Source organism: Lissotriton helveticus, chromosome 3_2 (genome assembly GCF_964261635.1).
Source record: "Lissotriton helveticus chromosome 3_2, aLisHel1.1, whole genome shotgun sequence".
In the NCBI taxonomy this organism is placed as follows: Eukaryota; Metazoa; Chordata; class Amphibia; order Caudata; family Salamandridae; genus Lissotriton; species Lissotriton helveticus.
The window spans coordinates 179637888-179655708 of NC_136062.1; the positions used below are offsets into that span (position 1 = coordinate 179637888).

General features: G+C 48.9%; 1 protein-coding gene across 2 annotated transcripts in view; it reads left to right on the forward strand.

Annotated features, from left to right (window-relative positions):
- Positions 1-17821, forward strand: part of SNX1 (sorting nexin 1) — a 749531-nt gene that overhangs the window by 671223 nt on the left and 60487 nt on the right. For both annotated transcript variants that reach the window (XM_078684988.1, XM_078684989.1), the window contains exon 13: positions 829-909. In XM_078684988.1, coding sequence (XP_078541114.1) covers positions 829-909 — 81 coding nt within the window. The remainder of the gene's footprint in view (positions 1-828; positions 910-17821) is intronic.

Consider the following 17821-nt stretch of genomic DNA (forward strand, 5'->3'; position numbering starts at 1 on the left):
CTCGCTTTGCTCACTCGGTGACAGTCAAAGGCTAATTTTACACCTCACCACTTTAAAAAGCTACAAGCCGCCACTGGATGGCAGTGAGATATGTTCTCATAATCACCTCTATAAACAGCAAAGCCACGCACCTTTGTTCCCTGAGATACCTTTCTCAAGGCATTGCTGCTCCCTGCGAAGTGCTGAAACTATGCTCCTAGAACCACCACAGGTCAAGAAACAAATCAAATTCTTCCTTTCTCAGATATCTGCCTGAAAATCGGTAATTTGATCACCCCCAAAATACACACTAACCCATTTCTGAAACCTTAAAAAAAAGATATGAGCACGTTTTTTCATTCACTTTATGCTAGATAATTTCAGAACCTGGTCTTTAATCTCCAGTTAGAAAGTGGAAATTTTCTACTAGCCATTGTTCTGTGACTACCACTTGCTCCTATATGTTCTCCAAAGATGTAACAATATATTGTATGTTCTCACTTATTCTAAATTTTGTAATGCACCTAAATCTTGAAAAACATCTTGACTCTTGCATGCACTATATCCTACTGCATAAATAATCAAATAAGTTATGCCATTTCAGAAGAACTACCGTGATGTAAGTCACTTTTCTAGGTTTCACACTCATGCTAACAATATTCTCATGAAGCAAATTATATTGGAAAACATTTGTCTTTCATAACTTTTTTGTCTTTGCAAATTGTGATTGGCACATTGTTTATTATTCAATTTTTAAGTGCCGAAAGTACAATGTTTTTTGTCAGTTCTGCATTGGCAAAATAATCTGAGCAGTAAATCTTATTTATACTTTTATCGCCTCCTATTTAGTGGGAATCTCGTGTTACGCAGTATGAGAGAGACTTTGAGCGTATTTCTTCAGCCGTCCGAAAAGAAGTGACGCGGTTTGAGGTAAAGTAGATTAACAAATCCTCTGTTATTTTGAGATACTTTAACTCCTAGTACCAGCCTGCGATCTGTAGTTTGTGAGGCACAATCATTGTTTGGCACGCTAGATCACCGATACATTTGTGACTAAAAGATCTATGGTCCCACCTACAGTTCCCCATTTATGCGTTACTGATCCTCTTTGTAAAGTGACTTGTATGATGTGTCAGGGAGGTAAGTTGTGTGTGCTTGACCTTCCTTCCTTAGCTCGAGATGTTCAAGCTGTGCTTGACCTTCCTTCCTCTCACCCAGCTCCAGATGTTTATCATGAAATTGATGAACAACTCCCATTACCCCTAAACTACAGTAGTCAATGCAAGTTCCTTCCTCATTGATTGAACATGGGACTACATCTGAATCGGTCTTTTGGGGGGTTCCAATTCTCAGGTTTCAGCTCTGATGGCAGTTTTCAGATATAGCAATTGTGATTAACACATTCCTTTCATTGAAGAGGTTCTCAGCTATTCAGGGAAACAATCTCCCACTTCAAAACCATTAAATAAAGGTTGAGTTGATGGGTCCAAAGACCCAAGAACTCATTCCTTCTTACAACTGGATAGTTCTTCTGGCTGGTCCAAGAGTAGAATGCAGATAAAGCACTTTCACAAAGAACAGGAGGACAATCTCCATGCATAAAGAGCTGCTGCTAGCACAGTCAAGAGTTCTGTAAATGTAGTTATAGTTGCTGATTCAAGCCTTTCAGTTTATTAGTTATGCCGCCTCCTCAGATTTATTGGTAGACCTACATTCATTTCTGAGAGGTTGGTGACTTCTTTCCACACAAGGACCTAAAGCTACTTAATCAAACATCTGCAAGGAGCTGTTAGTCACCTGTGACTGTGTCAGGTGCTGGGTTGCGGGGGCTCAGTCAAAAAGCCATGTCTTGAGTCTCTTCCTGAAATCCCTCAGCGAGGGTGATGTGTGATAGTTGAGGTGAAAGCCGTTCCAGCATCTTGTCAATGTTGAGCATTAGATATTTGGTCTTAGTCCAGTCTGCAACGTTCTTCATGCAGTTGTGGAAGTTGGTCATTGTGGTGTTTAAGCCTACTTAATGAGAGAGGATGAGCTGTGTGTCGTCTGGGTAGGATAAGATGTTGAGGTTGTGGCTCTGACTGTCGGCTAGCATGCCTCATGTAGGTGGGACGCTAGATGTTGTTCTTGGGTTCGAAGGGCGTACCCCTGGATCCCGTTGTGATACAGTCCCTTGATAAGTGTGTGGTGGGATACAGTGTGGAATACCGTGAAGAGGTCGAGGAGTGTCATGGTCTCTGATTCTCCTCTATCGAGAAGCATGTGGATATCATCCGTGGCAGCGATCCTGGTGCTGTGGTTCGCACAGAAACCGGATGGGGCGGCATCACATAGGTTGTTCTCTTCAGGTGTTCTGTGAACTGCTGATTGATGGCCTTCTGGAGGACTTTGGTGGGAAAGGGAGCAGCGAGATAGAGAGGTAGTTCTGGAGTTCACTGGGGTCGGTGGAGGGTTTCCTGATGAAGTCTGATTTCTGCGCGTATCCTGGAGCGGTGGAACCATGACAGATTTTTAGCATATCCCCATTTAGATAAATGTAGTTGTCTTAAAATCTGCCATGGATACGGCCCTCTAGGACTGACTTTGGAGTAACTTGTGCTCAACTAAGTGGGGAGCTGGCGCATGACTTGCTCATTAGGGTCGCGCTGCAGTCTCCAGTAAGTCCTGGGAGGATGGTGGGGCACTGGGTGGTGGGAAGCAGGCGATGGGAACTGAGCAGTGAAACAGCAGCAACCGAGTGGCGAGGCAGGCCAGCTCACTTGCCGATAGCAAGAGGCAGAGATGGGGGGGAAAGTGCACAAGAAAGATAAAACAGCAGGCACAAGTGGAAAACGAGGAAATCTTGGCTAACCGGAATAAGGCTGGCACTGGAGCAAGCGTTAGCAGTAGTCCACTAGCAGAGTCAGAGACCTTTCTAGACTGAGCAGTGAGCTGGCACAGGACCTAAAAATATTTTAATGCTGAAAGCCTATATTGTGGTGCTGAACTAATAACTTATGCTATCCAAGTGAGGATGTGTTGAGTCTATTCTTATTGCTGATGAGTGTTCTATCTTTTTAGTTGCATGTGGAACCATCAAGGGAACTGATTGTGTGGAACAAATCCCATAATTCTAAGTTGCCTGTCAAGGTTGCCCGTAGACCTTTCTGCCTTTTCTACAATAAAGTGCAGTACTTCCTTGCAATAGAAACAAGATATTTCATCTGTCGCAGGTGGACGCCTGACTAAGAACCAGAGTGTTTGACCAGGATCTTCTGAGAAGTAGAGGACAAACATCTGTACTAGAACTGCCTCGACGTTTGAGACAAAGGGCAGAAGGTGGTTAGAGCTTTCTTTTAACCTGCATGGAAGATCCAAGATGCGACCTTTGCCCGCAATACACCAATGCATAGTTTTGATGAATCTTCCTGCCTACAGATTGCTCACTTATTGAAACTTCTCCAGGGGCATCTCTCATATACCGTAAGTGAACCGGCAACGCTTGCCAGAGATTTGCAGATGAATATTGTGTCCACAGTTAGAGACCCTCATCTGGCATCATTCCAGTAGCATTCCTGTCTGCTCCAGAATATCTGACTCAGACAGAGCTTCTAAAGGTAAGTTTTTATTTTTCTGGGCTTTTGTCCGCTCCCTTTAATTATGGATGGAAAGCCTGGCCCGACAGTTATACTCGCCTTATGTAAACACTTAAAAATTATCCCTAAATCATTAGATAACTCTGATACTTAAGATATCTACAGGACATGTTGTGATCCCAAACGTTTACAGGATTCCACAGGTCTTTTTGACTAGCAGTCACACAAGTTTAGGTGGGTCACCCAAACACCAAGCCAAACATTATAGTTCAGAAAAGGGGGAAGAGATGCACAGTCACTGTTAAATGTTGGTCCAAGCAATGTACAGAAAATCAATGAAGCTTAGTTACTTCTCACCCTAATTACATCCTGTTAATGGTTTATTCACACAACTTAGCAGGTTGGTAAAACAGATCTCACTTGCACATTAGGACGAGGTTAATGCTTAGTGTGTAATTGTTAGTTGACAGAGTAAGCTTCACAGTAACAGAAGCAATTATCGCTGGGGTTATTTAGAAAGTGTCCGGTTCTAAAAGTTATTACTCCTGCCACAATCCGAAGTCCATTTCGGAACCCCTGCATTCTGTTTGTGGTATGTGGATCCCCAACTCAGATCCAGATGTTACAATAAATGTGGCTTTATGCATTCAGAGGCTATCAAAGAGTGCAAGACTACTTACTTTATGGCTCGAACCTACGGTGAACGACGTGTTGACTATTCCAGGACCCTTAGAGACCCCGATCTGGAGGTAAGCTGAGGGCGAAAGCTTCACCTTTGAAGTCACACTCCTTCAACAACAAAAACAAGCATTTGCAATGCAATAGGTCTCACATTTGTGAGAGTTCGAGTTATTGGTGTTATAAATTATGATGTCTTTTACCCATATGTTTTCGTTTGGAGTAGATGTATGTGGTGTGGAGTAGAAATATGTGGGTTGGATTGTAATTGTTAGTTGTGGAATTGTGTGGTGTGGATTGGATAGGATTTGTGTAGTGGAATTATGTGGCATGGTGTGTACTGGAATTATGTGGAGTGGTATTGTATGTTATGGAGTGTAATTAAGTGGAATGGTATTTTGAGGTTTGATGTGGAATTCTTTGTTTTGGATTGGATGTATGCGGTGTGGTGTACAATTGTGTTGTTGAGTTATGAGTTTGTATTTGAATTATGTGGTCCGGAATGGAAATGTGTAGAGTAGAATTGTGTAGTGTGGAAGTGTATGCCGTTTAGTGTAATTATGCTGATTGAAATTATGTGGTATAGTGTGGAGTGTATTTGTGTGTAGTGTGATATCAAGTTTTAAAATGATGAAACAATTATAAAGAAAGGTGGCCTTTGTTTGTGCACACATTTCCACCCAAAACATATTTGCTTCCACTAAAAATTGTCAGAAAAGCACAACTAACATTTGTGAGATATGGGAGACTGAGAAAGGCTTTTCCCATTCTGTGAAGTGGAGGAAGGGGCATACATTGCATTACATGACTGTGTACATTGAAACTAAAACCTCAGTGAAAAGTTAACAAGCACTTGAAAGAGGTTTTCCGGGAGGCTAGAGCCTATAATTATTCTCCTGTTGCTTCGTTAATGCTGGTTGATTGTGAAAGTATATGTGCTGCTTTATCGCGAAGTCATTTAACAGTTTTCCTCTCAACCATTGAAAGTGCATGGATTTGGTGATCTGTTTTTTCACAGCAAAGGTATTTAAGGTTACATGAGCACCATTTATGTTACACACGAACAGAATCCTTGAACAAAGAATGCAAACCCTTGACTGCTATTTGTACTTTCCACTTCCAAACTGCATTTTGCATTTAGTAAGTGTGAACTGTGAGGTTTACCAAGTCTGGCTTGAACTCAACCGCCATGCATTGCTGGACTTGTAGTTTTGGCTTCCCTTGGGAGGCCCGCCCCTCCTAGCCCAAATGGGAGAAATGCTGCAGTACGCGAAAACATTGGGACTTGACTGCAAGCTTTCCACGGAATGTGTCTGCAGGGCTTCAGTTTCCTTTGATCAGAAGCAGCTCTCATCATAGGCAAAGCTGAAGACCCCTATTTGGAGTATAGGGTTCCTGCTAATAGGGTGGAACAGCACATAAAAAAGTACCCCAGCCTTAGTGAAAAGTGCTACTACTAATACTTCCCCGTACTAAAATACAAAATACGAAAAATGGCATATTAAAATATAGCACCATGGTGAGAAATGCAAGTACTGTAGACACACCCCATAATATCGTGTGTAGAGTATAGTTAAACGTGAGAGCACTCGATGTCTGACTGATATAAATAAAATAGGCAAGCTCGGCTTTACCATGATTGACTTTTAAGTGAATCCATCCTGATTTGAGTAAATAAGAGACTCTGAAAATGGTATTAAATACTTGTGGCAGGGAGCCGCACCTCTATCTTCGTAGCGCTTTCGAACATCCTGTATAATTAATGCCACTCTGAGACACTTTTTGCATATCGCCAATTTTGGGATTGTTTTAAGTAAGATATTGCCTAATCTTTTCACTTTTGACTTTTTAGCAGCGAGGCAGCTACCACATGCTGGGCATTCAACCTCGGTCTCTTAAGCAAGGAAGAGCAGCCAGAGCCTCGCCCGGGCGAGTAGAACTGACAGCTCTGTGTTTACCTCCGTGTGTACCTTACTCCATGCACGCCATGAGAGGGCAAAGTCACCTCCCACCGCGTAGTAAAACTACAGGCCGCTCTGCTCACTAGATGATCCGGTAGAAGAGTTCAAAGGCTCCGGGGAACACCACGTCGGCACTGGCTATGGCCCGGCGCCTGCCACCAGCCCAGGCATGCTTGGAGCGCGGGGATGCTGTCTGCGCTACACCGGGGATCAACGGCCTGCTCCGCGCTCACAGCAGACGTGGGCGCACACTGGTCGTCCGAAGGAGCCGTCTCCAGGACCGCTCGGTCCCCGCTGTGGACGATAAGCTCATCATGGCACTGACAGTTCTCTTCCAGGGGATACTCATTAATAGTCATAAGCACGGAATTATCTGCGCCCATGAGCGGGAACCCGGAACACATAAACAATATACATATATATGTGCAAATATATCAAAAAGTACATAGTACTAAACTAATTATACACATATACATGTATAATAACCATAATATGCAGCCTAACATATATACATAGTCTAAGAAAGCCAAAATTACACACGTTCTGAAGCATGAAAATATGCTGTATATAAATGCAATAAACAGGCATGAGCCTAAAATGCATTTCATAACCATGAAAAACTTTTATTTTCATCAAAGAACCTGTTGTAAACAGTTATTAGCCTAAAAGGCTGCATATGAAAAAATATCTGTGTACAGATAATCAGACTGGCACCCTGCCTTTAAGGCCCCAGAGAATCTGCACACTTTGCCTTTAAGGCCTCCAGGAGAACTCTGTTCCCATCCTGCACCACAGGTGACAGTTAGGTCAGTTCTTTTTTCTGGCCTGTTCTGTGAGGAACCTGGAACTTGAGCTCTGCTAATTTTGACAGGTTTTCTGTCAGAAGTTTGTTTTTTCTTGTCTTTTTGACAATTTACTACTCTGGTGGTGGTTTAATACCTTTTTCTGACTAACCTGTTGGTGATTTTTTTGTCAGAATGCCACCTTTATTTTACAAATGTCCTTCCTGTGGGAAGAAGATGTCAAAAACGGACCCACATTCTGTTTGTGTGGTTTGTCTTCCAGCTTCTCATAAGGTGGAAGATTGTTATCACTGCCTCAACCTTTCTAGTAGGACTTTAAGAGAAAGGGAGAAAATGAGGTTGCTGGGCCTTCTGGAGAGAGAGAGCCGTGGTGAGAAGGGCTCCAAGAGCTTGTTATCATCTGCTAAGCCATCTTCTCAACACAAACGTCGAAGAACAGCTTCTCCTGAAGGTAGAACTAAGAAAAATCGACTCCAGGGAGCGTCGCCGTAAAAAAAGGTGTGCTCGACGTCGAGATCCAGATCGCCGTCAGCATTGTCGGCATCGAATAGGGCTCCATCGACGTCGAGGACTTCGCCGGTGAGGCAAGGTTCAGCGTCTCGACAGTCGCCGTCGAAATCTTTCTCGACGTCGAGACTTCTGGTGTCGATTGCAGTAAGGACGACGTCGGGGGCGCAAGGTTCGACGTCGAAGGATCGTAAGAGATCGACGTCGAGGGAAGAGAGGTGTCTGACGTCAAAGGATGTGTCGACGTCAAAGGATCCAGTGTCGACGTCGAAGGATCCAGTGTCGACGTCGAGGGGGAGTCATCGATCGACGTTGAAGGAGAGACGTACGTCGTCGTCGAGGAAAAGGTCGACATAGAGAGGAAGATCTGCGTCGGCTTCCTCCGGAAGGAGAAGTTCAAAATGCTGACACTGGCTCAGGTCCTAGCTGCCCTGGACCCAGAAGACTGGATGGTAGTGTTGGACTTGCAGGACGCTTATTTCCACATCCCCGTCCTGCCGGCGCTACCTGCGGTTCACGGTTGGCCGCGAGCACTTTCAGTTTACCGTGCTCCCCTTCGTCCTTACCAGCGCCCCACGGGTGTTCACAAAGGTGATGGCGGTGGTTGCAGCTCATCTGCGCAGGTTAGGGGTTTCAGTCTTCCCCTACCTCGACGACTGGTTGTTGAAGGCGGGCTCGCCCCAGACAGTCGTCAGCCACCCCAGACGACGGCAGACCTCCTGCACCAGCTGGGGTTCTCCATCAATGTGCCGAAGTCACACCTGTGCCACTCTCAGAAGCTCCTCTTCATCGGAGCGGTTCTCGACTCGGCGCAGTTTCGGGTTTATCCTCCCCAGCTGCGGGTTCGGGATATTCAGGCTCTGATTCCACTCTTTCAGCCTTTATCCCTGGTCTCGCTCAGGTTGACGCTGCGACTTCTGGGGCTGATGGCCTCCTGCATCCTTCTAGTGCATCACGCCCGGTGGCGGATGCGGGCTCTGCAGTGGGACCTGAAGTTTCAGTGGGCCCAGCATCAGGGCAACCTTTCCGACCATGTCCTGATCTCGGAGGGCACTACGAGACAGCTGCAGTGCTGGCTCACGGACTGCGATTGGGTCAGCGGCAGATCCCTCTCCCTTCCCCAACCGGAGCACGTAGTTGTGACGGACGCGTCCCTCCAGGGCTGGGGAGGCCACATGGGAGAGGCGGAGATCAGAGGCCTCTGATCTCCGGCGGAGTCCCGGCTCCATATCAACCTTTTGGAGCTGTGGGCGATTCATCTAGCACTGAAGGCATTCCTCCCCTCTGTCCGGGGGAGTGTAGTGCAAGTGTTCACGGACAACACCACCGCCATGTTGTACTGCAACAAACAGGGCGGGTGGGGTCGTGGACCCTTTGCCAGGAGGCTCTGCGCCTCTGGCAGTGGCTGGAACATCAGGGCGTGACCCTGGTGGTTCAACACCTGGCAGGTTCTCTGAACGCCAGGGCGGACGAACTCAGCCGTCGGTGCATGATGGATCACGAATGGCGTCTGAACTCGGACGTGGCGCAAGGCCTCTTTCAGCAGTGGGGAGAGCCTTGGTTAGATCTATTCGCCACCGAAGAGAACGCACAATGTCATCAGTTCTGCGCGTTGGAATTTCCAAGGCGGCACTCGCTCGGCGACGCTTTTCGTCGCGAGTGGAGTTGCGGTCTGTTGTACGCCTTTCCGCCTATACCACTTCTGCCCAGAGTGCTGAAGAATTATTTACAACAAGGGGTGGTGATGGACAGAGTCTCTGAATTAAGCAGAGTACTCTCACCCAGTCAAGAGATCAGGGCTAGATCCAACACCGTTTTTTAGCTCATTGCACCATCCCAGTTTCAGAACCTGGCTGTATGCAAATTAGTCTGTCCCTGGCCCAGTGCATCATGGGAACAGGGCAGACCAGACTACAAAAGCCAATTCTTACACTGGGAAGGAAACAAGCTTCCGGGGACCGGTTTCTGCCATTTCAGGCGTCTTCGGCCCGGCTTGCTTGAATCCTGATGGTGCAATGAGCAAGGGACTCACATCTGAGTATACCCTTCCACGCTTAGGGTGGACAAAATTATTTACAACAAGGGGTGGTGATGGACAGAGTCTCTGAATTAAGCAGAGTACTCTCACCCAGTCAAGAGATCACGGCTAGATCCAACACCGTTGTTTAGCTCATTGCACCATCCCAGTTTCAGAACCTGGCTGTATGCAAATTAGTCTGTCCCTGGCCCAGTGCATCATGGGAACAGGGCAGACCAGACTACAAAAGCCAATTCTTACACTGGGAAGGAAACAAGCTTCCGGGGACCGGTTTCTGCCATTTCAGGCATCTTCGGCCCGGCTTGCTTGAATCCTGATGGTGCAATGAGCAAGGGACTCACATCTGAGTATACCCTTCCACGCTTAGGGTGGACAAAATTATTTACAACAAGGGGTGGTGATGGACAGAGTCTCTGAATTAAGCAGAGTACTCTCACCCAGTCAAGAGATCAGGGCTAGATCCAACACCGTTTTTTAGCTCATTGCACCATCCCAGTTTCAGAACCTGGCTGTATGCAAATTAGTCTGTCCCTGGCCCAGTGCATCATGGGAACAGGGCAGACCAGACTACAAAAGCCAATTCTTACACTGGGAAGGAAACAAGCTTCCGGGGACCGGTTTCTGCCATTTCAGGCGTCTTCGGCCCGGGTTGCTTGAATCCTGATGGTGCAATGAGCAAGGGACTCACATCTGAGTATACCCTTCCACGCTTAGGGTGGACAAAATTATTTACAACAAGGGGTGGTGATGGACAGAGTCTCTGAATTAAGCAGAGTACTCTCACCCAGTCAAGAGATCAGGGCTAGATCCAACACCGTTTTTTAGCTCATTGCACCATCCCAGTTTCAGAACCTGGCTGTATGCAAATTAGTCTGTCCCTGGCCCAGTGCATCATGGGAATAGGGCAGACCAGACTACAAAAGCCAATTCTTACACTGGGAAGGAAACAAGCTTCCGGGGACCGGTTTCTGCCATTTCAGGCGTCTTCGGCCCGGCTTGCTTGAATCCTGATGGTGCAATGAGCAAGGGACTCACATCTGAGTATACCCTTCCACGCTTAGGGTGGACAAAATTATTTACAACAAGGGGTGGTGATGGACAGAGTCTCTGAATTAAGCAGAGTACTCTCACCCAGTCAAGAGATCAGGGCTAGATCCAACACCGTTTTTTAGCTCATTGCACCATCCCAGTTTCAGAACCTGGCTGTATGCAAATTAGTCTGTCCCTGGCCCAGTGCATCATGGGAACAGGGCAGACCAGACTACAAAAGCCAATTCTTACACTGGGAAGGAAACAAGCTTCCGGGGACCGGTTTCTGCCATTTCAGGCGTCTTCGGCCCGGCTTGCTTGAATCCTGATGGTGCAATGAGCAAGGGACTCACATCTGAGTATACCCTTCCACGCTTAGGGTGGACAAAATTATTTACAACAAGGGGTGGTGATGGACAGAGTCTCTGAATTAAGCAGAGTACTCTCACCCAGTCAAGAGATCAGGGCTAGATCCAACACCGTTTTTTAGCTCATTGCACCATCCCAGTTTCAGAACCTGGCTGTATGCAAATTAGTCTGTCCCTGGCCCAGTGCATCATGGGAACAGGGCAGACCAGACTACAAAAGCCAATTCTTACACTGGGAAGGAAACAAGCTTCCGGGGACCGGTTTCTGCCATTTCAGGCGTCTTCGGCCCGGCTTGCTTGAATCCTGATGGTGCAATGAGCAAGGGACTCACATCTGAGTATACCCTTCCACGCTTAGGGTGGACAAAATTATTTACAACAAGGGGTGGTGATGGACAGAGTCTCTGAATTAAGCAGAGTACTCTCACCCAGTCAAGAGATCAGGGCTAGATCCAACACCGTTTTTTAGCTCATTGCACCATCCCAGTTTCAGAACCTGGCTGTATGCAAATTAGTCTGTCCCTGGCCCAGTGCATCATGGGAACAGGGCAGACCAGACTACAAAAGCCAATTCTTACACTGGGAAGGAAACAAGCTTCCGGGGACCGGTTTCTGCCATTTCAGGCGTCTTCGGCCCGGCTTGCTTGAATCCTGATGGTGCAATGAGCAAGGGACTCACATCTGAGTATACCCTTCCATGCTTAGGGTGGACAAAATTATTTACAACAAGGGGTGGTGATGGACAGAGTCTCTGAATTAAGCAGAGTACTCTCACCCAGTCAAGAGATCAGGGCTAGATCCAACACCGTTTTTTAGCTCATTGCACCATCCCAGTTTCAGAACCTGGCTGTATGCAAATTAGTCTGTCCCTGGCCCAGTGCATCATGGGAACAGGGCAGACCAGACTACAAAAGCCAATTCTTACACTGGGAAGGAAACAAGCTTCCGGGGACCGGTTTCTGCCATTTCAGGCGTCTTCGGCCCGGCTTGCTTGAATCCTGATGGTGCAATGAGCAAGGGACTCACATCTGAGTATACCCTTCCACGCTTAGGGTGGACAAAATTATTTACAACAAGGGGTGGTGATGGACAGAGTCTCTGAATTAAGCAGAGTACTCTCACCCAGTCAAGAGATCAGGGCTAGATCCAACACCGTTTTTTAGCTCATTGCACCATCCCAGTTTCAGAACCTTGCTGTATGCAAATTAGTCTGTCCCTGGCCCAGTGCATCATGGGAACAGGGCAGACCAGACTACAAAAGCCAATTCTTACACTGGGAAGGAAACAAGCTTCCGGGGACCGGTTTCTGCCATTTCAGGCGTCTTCGGCCCGGCTTGCTTGAATCCTGATGGTGCAATGAGCAAGGGACTCACATCTGAGTATACCCTTCCACGCTTAGGGTGGACAAAATTATTTACAACAAGGGGTGGTGATGGACAGAGTCTCTGAATTAAGCAGAGTACTCTCACCCAGTCAAGAGATCAGGGCTAGATCCAACACCGTTTTTTAGCTCATTGCACCATCCCAGTTTCAGAACCTGGCTGTATGCAAATTAGTCTGTCCCTGGCCCAGTGCATCATGGGAACAGGGCAGACCAGACTACAAAAGCCAATTCTTACACTGGGAAGGAAACAAGCTTCCGGGGACCGGTTTCTGCCATTTCAGGCGTCTTCGGCCCGGCTTGCTTGAATCCTGATGGTGCAATGAGCAAGGGACTCACATCTGAGTATACCCTTCCACGCTTAGGGTGGACAAAATTATTTACAACAATGGGTGGTGATGGACAGAGTCTCTGAATTAAGCAGAGTACTCTCACCCAGTCAAGAGATCAGGGCTAGATCCAACACCGTTTTTTAGCTCATTGCACCATCCCAGTTTCAGAACCTGGCTGTATGCAAATTAGTCTGTCCCTGGCCCAGTGCATCATGGGAACAGGGCAGACCAGACTACAAAAGCCAATTCTTACACTGGGAAGGAAACAAGCTTCCGGGGACCGGTTTCTGCCATTTCAGGCGTCTTCGGCCCGGCTTGCTTGAATCCTGATGGTGCAATGAGCAAGGGACTCACATCTGAGTATACCCTTCCACGCTTAGGGTGGACAAAATTATTTACAACAAGGGGTGGTGATGGACAGAGTCTCTGAATTAAGCAGAGTACTCTCACCCAGTCAAGAGATCAGGGCTAGATCCAACACCGTTTTTTAGCTTATTGCACCATCCCAGTTTCAGAACCTGGCTGTATGCAAATTAGTCTGTCCCTGGCCCAGTGCATCATGGGAACAGGGCAGACCAGACTACAAAAGCCAATTCTTACACTGGGAAGGAAACAAGCTTCCGGGGACCGGTTTCTGCCATTTCAGGCGTCTTCGGCCCGGCTTGCTTGAATCCTGATGGTGCAATGAGCAAGGGACTCACATCTGAGTATACCCTTCCACGCTTAGGGTGGACAAAATTATTTACAACAAGGGGTGGTGATGGACAGAGTCTCTGAATTAAGCAGAGTACTCTCACCCAGTCAAGAGATCAGGGCTAGATCCAACACCGTTTTTTAGCTCATTGCACCATCCCAGTTTCAGAACCTGGCTGTATGCAAATTAGTCTGTCCCTGGCCCAGTGCATCATGGGAACAGGGCAGACCAGACTACAAAAGCCAATTCTTACACTGGGAAGGAAACAAGCTTCCGGGGACCGGTTTCTGCCATTTCAGGCGTCTTCGGCCCGGCTTGCTTGAATCCTGATGGTGCAATGAGCAAGGGACTCACATCTGAGTATACCCTTCCACGCTTAGGGTGGACAAAATTATTTACAACAAGGGGTGGTGATGGACAGAGTCTCTGAATTAAGCAGAGTACTCTCAAGCAAGCCGGGCCGAAGAGGCTGAAATGCCAGAAACCGGTCCCCGGTAGCTTGTCTCCTTTCTGGTGAAGAATTGGCTTGGTAGTTTGGTCTGCCCTGTTCCCATGATGCACTGGGCCAGGGACAGACTAATTTGCATATAGCCAGGTTCTGAGCTGGGATGGGGCAGTGAGATAAATAACGGTGATGGATCAAGCCCTGATCTTTGGACTGGGTAAGAGTGGTCTGCTTAATTCAGACACTCTGTTCATCACCACCCCCTTTTCTGAATCGTTTTTGGCCACTATAGGTGTGGCAGGGTATACTCAGACATGAGTCCCTTTCTCACTGCTCCATCAGGATTCAAGCAAGCCGGGCCGAAGAGGCTGAAATGCCAGAAACCGGTCCCCGGTAGCTTGTCTCCTTTCTGGTGAAGAATTGGCTTGGTAGTTTGGTCTGCCCTGTTCCCATGATGCACTGGGCCAGGGACAGACTAATTTGCATATAGCCAGGTTCTGAGCTGGGATGGGGCAGTGAGATAAATAACGGTGATGGATCAAGCCCTGATCTTTGGACTGGGTAAGAGTGGTCTGCTTAATTCAGACACTCTGTTCATCACCACCCCCTTTTCTGAATCGTTTTTGGCCACTATAGGTGTGGCAGGGTATACTCAGACATGAGTCCCTTTCTCACTGCTCCATCAGGATTCAAGCAAGCCGGGCCGAAGAGGCTGAAATGCCAGAAACCGGTCCCCGGTAGCTTGTCTCCTTTCTGGTGAAGAATTGGCTTGGTAGTTTGGTCTGCCCTGTTCCCATGATGCACTGGGCCAGGGACAGACTAATTTGCATATAGCCAGGTTCTGATCTGGGATGGGGCAGTGAGATAAATAACGGTGATGGATCAAGCCCTGATCTTTGGACTGGGTAAGAGTGGTCTGCTTAATTCAGACACTCTGTTCATCACCACCCCCCCCCCCCTTTTCTGAATCAGAGTGCTGAAGAAGCTCAAGCGCGACTGGGCACAAGTCATCCTGTGGCTCCGGACTGGGCACGAAGGTACTGGTATCCCGAGCTACTCAGTATGTCAGTCGATCCCCCGGTTCGTCTGCCTCTTCAAGAGGACCTTCTGTCGCAGCAGCAGGGGACGGTCCTCCACCCAAAACTGTCCAGTCTCCACCTCCATGCTTGGAGATTGAGCGGCGACAGTTGAGGCCATTTGACTTGCCTCCTGAAGTCTGTAATGTCATTCTGGCAGCCAGGCGTCCCTCCACAAAATCGGTATTCGCCTGCAGGTGGAATAAGTTTGTGGCATGGTGCACAGCAAAGGCTGTGGATCCACTTTCTGCCCCTCTTTCTGAGGTTCTTCTCTTCCTTCTTTCTCTTGCCCAGCAGGGCTCTGCTCTGGGCACTATCAAGGGCTACCTTTCTGCCCTTTCAGCCTTTCTGAGGCTGCCTGATCAACCTTCTTTGTTCAAGTCCCCAATTGTAAATAGGTTTTTGAAGGGCATCACACACACGTTCCCTCCTGTTCCGTTTGTGATGCCTCAGGGGGACTTGAACCTTGTCCTTACATTTCTGATGTGCGCTCCCTTTGAGCCACTTCACAACTGTCCTCTCCGCCTTCTTACTCTGAAGACTGCTTTCCTGGTTGCCATCACCTCTGCCAGGAGAGTGAGTGAGCTCCAGGCTCTTTCATCTAAACCTCTTTTCCTTTCTGTCCATCCGGACAAGGTTGTGTTGCGGACTAGGCCATCTTTCCTGCCCAAGGTTGTCACGGCCTTCCACATCGGGCAGTCTATCACCTTGCCTACCTTCTTTCCGCCACCGCATCCCTCTAAAGAGGAAGAGCGGCTCCACCGTCTGGACCCAAAACGTGCGCTCTCTTTCTATCTGGATCGCACACGCCAGTTCCGGGTGGATGACCCACTCTTTGTTGGTTATGTGGGCGCTAAGAAGGGAAAGGCGGTGCACAAGCGGACCATCTCTCGGTGGATCATCTTGTGTATCCAGGCATGTTACTCCTTGGCCAAAAAGGAGCCCCCTTGGGGGCGTGGCTAGCAGGGGGCGTGGCTAGCAGCCAACGATGGCGGCCGCAGCTTAGGGAGGCTCCCGTGGGAAGGCGGCTTCCCGCATTAATCCGCGATATCTATCCGTAAACTCTTGGTGTCCGAAGGGGCGGACCGTGCCCGGAGTCCTTGCAGCGCCCAGTGGAGCATTTTGGAGACGGAGGCGGCCAGCAAACAGCCCGCAACCGGCCCGCAATACGAGGGAGAGGGGGGGCCGATTGTACTCCTGTAAGCAGCGGTGTGGCTAGCGGATCGGACCCGACCGGAAGTGATGCCTTGGCGGGCTTGACGGGCCGGAAGTGCCGGCCCCTCGGATGCACTGCCTGTCCACTGTCAGAATACCCTCCTAAGACCCGGAAGACAGGGAGACGACCTGCGGTACCCGGCGGAGGTCAGTGCGACAAAGGGATCGGCCTGGCAGGGGACGGATAGGACGTCTCGGATCCAGGCGGACGGATCCGCCATCTTGAGTGCCGGACCCGCTTTGAACACCGGGACCCTGAACATACAGTGGCTGGCCCTGCGGAACAGTTCCCTCTACCACGCTGCAGTCGGTGAGGCGCACCGGGAAATGCACGACGGTCAGCGGCAGTTGCAGCGGGTTAACGGAAGCACCGGGCCGAGCGACGGCCGACCTAAGCGCCGGTGGTGAGTTGTGGATTACCCCCCTCCCCCCCACCCCTCATCAGAAGGGTCACGAATGGCGGCAGACAAGAAGAAGGCACAGCGTAGCGGCAGGGAGGGGAAACACCGGGTCTGAGGACCATAGACACTCGGAACAGCGCGAGCAGAAGCTCGAACCCTAACTGGCCTCAACAATGTATACCACCTCTCTGGAGGCTCGGCCTGCCGCCTAAGCGGGGATACTATTCAGCACCGCGAACAGAGAGTGTGGAGCATGTTGCACTAGAGCGGGAGACGGCGGGCCACCCCAATTGCCTCTTGCTAGTGTAATCTACGGCACGAGCCCCTGTCGCCACCTGAGTAAGGCTCAGACATTAAAAACCACTGAGAGACACTGACTCCAGCTGCTGCGGGAATGTCGTCGCGATCACCACGTGGAAGGCTGCGAGTGGACACGTGATCAGCCCTCTGTTGGCCTTGACATAGAGAAACTGCGGGGGACAGGAACGCTAGTAAGCGGAGAACCATGTCGAACAGAGGCCCCAAACACGGTACAACACAGGCCAAATTGGACAAATTTGCGTATGGAAGGCAGACTCCTCCCCAAGAACAACGCCAGCCCACCGGGAAGACGACGGAAGCTGAGGGAACAAAGAAGGCCACACCAGAGGACGTATTGGCGGCGCTGGCCCAGGTGCAGGCAACGGTCGGCGCCACGGCCACGGAAGTAACTTTGATACGGGCGGACCTCCAGAAGATCAACGAGAGGGTCAAGCAAGTGGAGGTGGTGACCAAATCCTTAGTTGAGGATGTGTCCGAACTGCAAACGGCAGTGGAAAGACTGCAAACAGATAACAAGTTGCTCAGGGAAAAACTGGATGACCAAGAAGGGCGCTCACGACGCAACAACATCCGAATCTTAGGCGTGCCGGAATCGGAGGACACGGGAGCTATGGACCTCTATGTGGAGGAACTGATCAAAACCAGGCTTCAACCGAAGGGACTCTCGAATTTCTTCTCGGTAGAATGGGCACATAGGGTGCCGGGGGGTAAACCCAAGACAGGAGGTCCGCCAAGACCCATACTAGCAAGGTTATTCAACTTTAGAGACCGTGACGCCATCTTACAAGCAGCACGAGTAGCTCCTGCCATTCAGATTCAGAACTCAAGGATTGCCTTTTTCCCGGACTACACGGCGGAGGTATCAAGGAAAAGGAGAACGTTTCTGGAGGTGAAAAAGACACTGAGAGAAAAGGAATTGCCCTACTCGATGCTCTTTCCAGCCCGGCTGCGAGTAGTAGCAGACAAAAAAGTATGGTTCTTTGACTCCCCGGAAGCGGCCCGAGACTGGCTTGAGGGATGG